At 45.8% G+C, this 3,518-nt stretch overlaps 1 protein-coding gene across 1 annotated transcript; it reads left to right on the top strand.

Moving 5' to 3' along the window:
- Window positions 1–207: 207 nt before the first annotated feature.
- LOC125256210 lies at window positions 208–3,215 on the top strand. The gene is made up of 2 exons (XM_048171977.1): window positions 208–345; window positions 423–3,215. The coding sequence occupies exon 2, from the start codon at window positions 2,029–2,031 to the stop codon at window positions 3,112–3,114; it is 1,086 nt and encodes a 361-aa protein (XP_048027934.1). The 5' UTR covers window positions 208–345; window positions 423–2,028; the 3' UTR covers window positions 3,115–3,215.
- The last annotated feature ends 303 nt before the right edge of the window (window positions 3,216–3,518 follow it).

Here is a 3,518-nt window from a genome sequence, read left to right as displayed (position 1 = left end):
CGAGGGATCTACCCACATGGTTATTTAAAAAAATATAATATTAATAAAGCAAGTTGCCTAGTTGAAATATATGAGATATAAAGTTTATTTAATCAGTAAAAGTAAAGCATACATTTAAATTATTGTGACAGATAAGAAGGGGGAGGAGAATTTATGCGTGTGTAGCAGTACGATCTGCCCCCCCCACCCCGGCGCCTGACGTCATCCAGCAAATTGAGGGCGTGTCCTGACTAGGGTTATTTACCTGCCTATAAAATCGGTTCGGGTTGTGGTATGTGTGTGCGTTTGTTCTGTGTCAGTGAGCGAGCCGCCGTACTTCCGGGTTTTTGTGTGGACATTGGCGAGGTAGGTGTGTTGGCAATGAGTGTTTTGCAATGTTTATGGTTTATTACACTGTGTTTTATGAACTGATTTCATTTAAGGGTGGACTGGGGAGCTTTTCAGGAAGCCCTTTAATCGCTGCATGTAATGGAGACATTTTTATTATACATCTGCATCCGTGTTTCGTGAGCTGCAGTACAGGTATGTGTTGACGCTGACGTTACTCTTGACTTTATGGGTTTTCATGATTGCCTGACTAAAGTATGTTTTCACTGTTTAAGGTTCGGGTCAGTGTGCAAGGGACGGTACAGTGGGCTGCTGTAGGGGGCTTGTCGCTTGCTGTGTGGCTTTCTGCACTATGTGCATTGCTTAACCCCACTTTTGATGTGGGCTTGACTGCATGCTTTATCGAGCTACAGCCGCTTAGCGCTGCGTCATCTGTCTGGTCTGTTTCGCTTGCTCAGCTGCGTTTCCTCCTCTACATATCCGGCCTCTGGAGTTGCATCATCTTCCACCTGCACCGTATGCGGTGACGCTGGGTTAACAGCTGATTAACATTTTGTCGCTCCGATACGTTAACTGTGTATTGCTGCCGCATTTCAATCCTTACAGGATCAGTTGGATTGCGGTCTGGATTTGGGGTATGGTGCTCACTTCCAATAGTACCGTGAGAACTGAGCTAAAAGTGGCGTGCGACAGGGTAGCTACTACTTGACTGTCACTAGCGTTGTTTCTTTTCTTTTTTTTTTTTGTTGGGGTTATTGTGTTTGATTTAATTGTTTATTTTGTATTGTTTTGTGTTCTTTTTTTTGTTATTATTATTATTATTATTATTGTTGTTGTCCTTTTTTTGGTTTCTATTTTTTTGTTGTTTATCATTGGTTTGAGTTTGTAGTCTGATGTCTGTTGGTCAATTCAGTTGAATTAATTTTCTTTATTTTCTTTTGTGACCTGTGCGGTGTATCTTCTTTGGTATATGTGTCTTTGTGATTATTTTTTTTTTACTGACGTGTTGCCTATTTCAGCTGGTTGATAATCCAGTAGCTGAGGCACCCTGAGTAACCAGCAGTTTTTTTGGATAATTGACTGTGTTGGGAACCAGGTTGCTGTATGTGATGCTTGTTCTACTTTATGTGTTTTAAATTGTGTTTCTTTTCTCCCTTCAGGAGTGGGGTGGCTGGCGGCAGCAGTGTAGCATCTTGTGGTGGTGGGCTCCTCTGATTGCAGTGTTCACAGTGAGGTGTGCCGTGCTGTGGTTTGCTGTGGTGTGTGTGAGTGCACGCGTGAGTGCTGTGTCCTCTCTGCTTAAAGGATGCCAGGCCTTCCCCCACCCTGAAGTGTGATGTCTTGTAACTTTCGCTTTTAACTATTTGATACAGTGAACAAAAATTTAATGTTTTGAATAAAGTTTTGTTTTAAACTCAACTCTGGTCTGATACCTGACCCAGTTGTGACGAACCTGTGTGTTCTAAGGTTGAGGGCAGTCCCGGGAATAGCCTCCGGGTGGCGTAGTCTGCATAATTAATTCGTAACGCCACATTTGGCGTAGTCGGCAGGGTATTCAACTGGTTATCAGATTCAGACTTTGAGGAGAGTGTTGTTGTTGTTGTTGTTGTTGTTTTTTTGTTGTTTTTTTTTCCCCTTGTTTTTTTTTTACAGTACGCTGGTGGCAGAGTAGTGATTGGGTGAGTACCTCTGTGGCACGCCATGGATAGTGAACTGCAGGAGATGCAGGATTTGATAGCCCAATTACGGATGGATAGTGAAAGGTTGCGACAGGAACGTGCGGCAGTTGAGCTTCCTGATCCTGGCGCACCTTCTGTTAGCGCAGCATGCCCATCTACACCGCGATCAGCTGATGTAAATGCTGGTACCGTTGAAAGGTTTGTATTTATTCAGAGGGACCGACGTTGCCCAAATTTTAATGGCAGGTCTGGTATCAGTATCGACGAGTGGCTTGAGGAGGCCCAAGCGTGTATGCGGGTTCGGAATATGACTTCTGTGGAGCAGGCGTTTTTCTTGTATGATCACCTTGAAGGAGAGGCCCGCAACGAGATTAAATATCGTTCTAATGCTGAGAAAAGCGATCCAGCTAAGATTATTGCAGCGCTGCGCGAAGTGTATGGTTGTGCTGAGTCGTATAACGCACTGCAAGAAGCATTTTTCTCTCGCCGGCAGCGCGAAGGAGAAACATTATTGGAGTTCTCCTTGGTGTTGTTGAGTTTGTTTGAGAAAGTAAAAAGTCAATCGCCATGTGAAGTTTTAAATGGTGACTTAATTGTGAGGGATCAATTTGTTGAATGCGTGTCAGATAATGCACTTCATAGAGAATTAAAACAATTGATACGACGTCAGCCCACTGTAACGTTGCTAGAGGTTCGGGGAGAAGCGATCCGTTGGGAACGGGAGGGATTACCAGGGGGTGTTAGAGGTAGAAGTCAGTCGGTCCCCCTGGTAAGCGGAATCCAGTATGAGGTCCGGGGAAGTCCTGAGATAGGTTGGGCTCGGGGGAGGCGTACATCTGAGTTAGGTGAGTTACAAGAAATGCTGCATCGGCAGCAACAGCAGTTAGATTTACTTACCCAAACTATCGCCCGGAGTCAGACCACCTTTTCCCATGGTCGTGCTCCTCGTCCAGCTCAATTGATCTGTCGACGGTGTCAACAACCGGGTCATTTTGCACGGGAGTGCGATGGGGAGCGTCGCCCCCCTCGCCCTCTGCCACGCCCGGTTGTTGCTCCTTCGGCCGGTGAACCAAGGTCCTTGCCTGGCCCTAACCATTCGGAAAACTAGCTCCTACCGAGTTGCTGAGCCACAGTTCGGTAGGGAGCGTGCGTGGCTCCCGTATTGTTAATAGTAATGAAACTGCTTCCCGATTAGTGTCCTCATGTCCACACCTTGTTGTAAATATTGGTGGGGTTTCAGTATCCTGTCTGGTAGATACTGGTTCCATGGTGTCAACCATCACAGAGACTTGTTTCCGGTTAAGGTTTGAGCCATGGGGCCAGGATCGGTTGCAATCCTGTCACTGGTTGCAGCTCAGAGCCGCGAATGGATTGGAAATTCCGTATATTGGGTATCTCGAATTAGATATTGAATTGTGCGGTAATAAAATCCCTAATTGCGGAGTGTTGGTGGTCCGTGATCCTCCGGGCAGTGGCACAGACACTCCTGGTATTTTAGGCATGAATGTGCTT

The sequence above is a fragment of the Megalobrama amblycephala genome, linkage group LG21 (assembly GCF_018812025.1).
Source record: "Megalobrama amblycephala isolate DHTTF-2021 linkage group LG21, ASM1881202v1, whole genome shotgun sequence".
Lineage (NCBI taxonomy): Eukaryota > Metazoa > Chordata > Actinopteri > Cypriniformes > Xenocyprididae > Megalobrama > Megalobrama amblycephala.
Note: the sequence above shows the minus strand (reverse complement) of the source record. Positions and strands in the feature narration are given on the sequence as shown.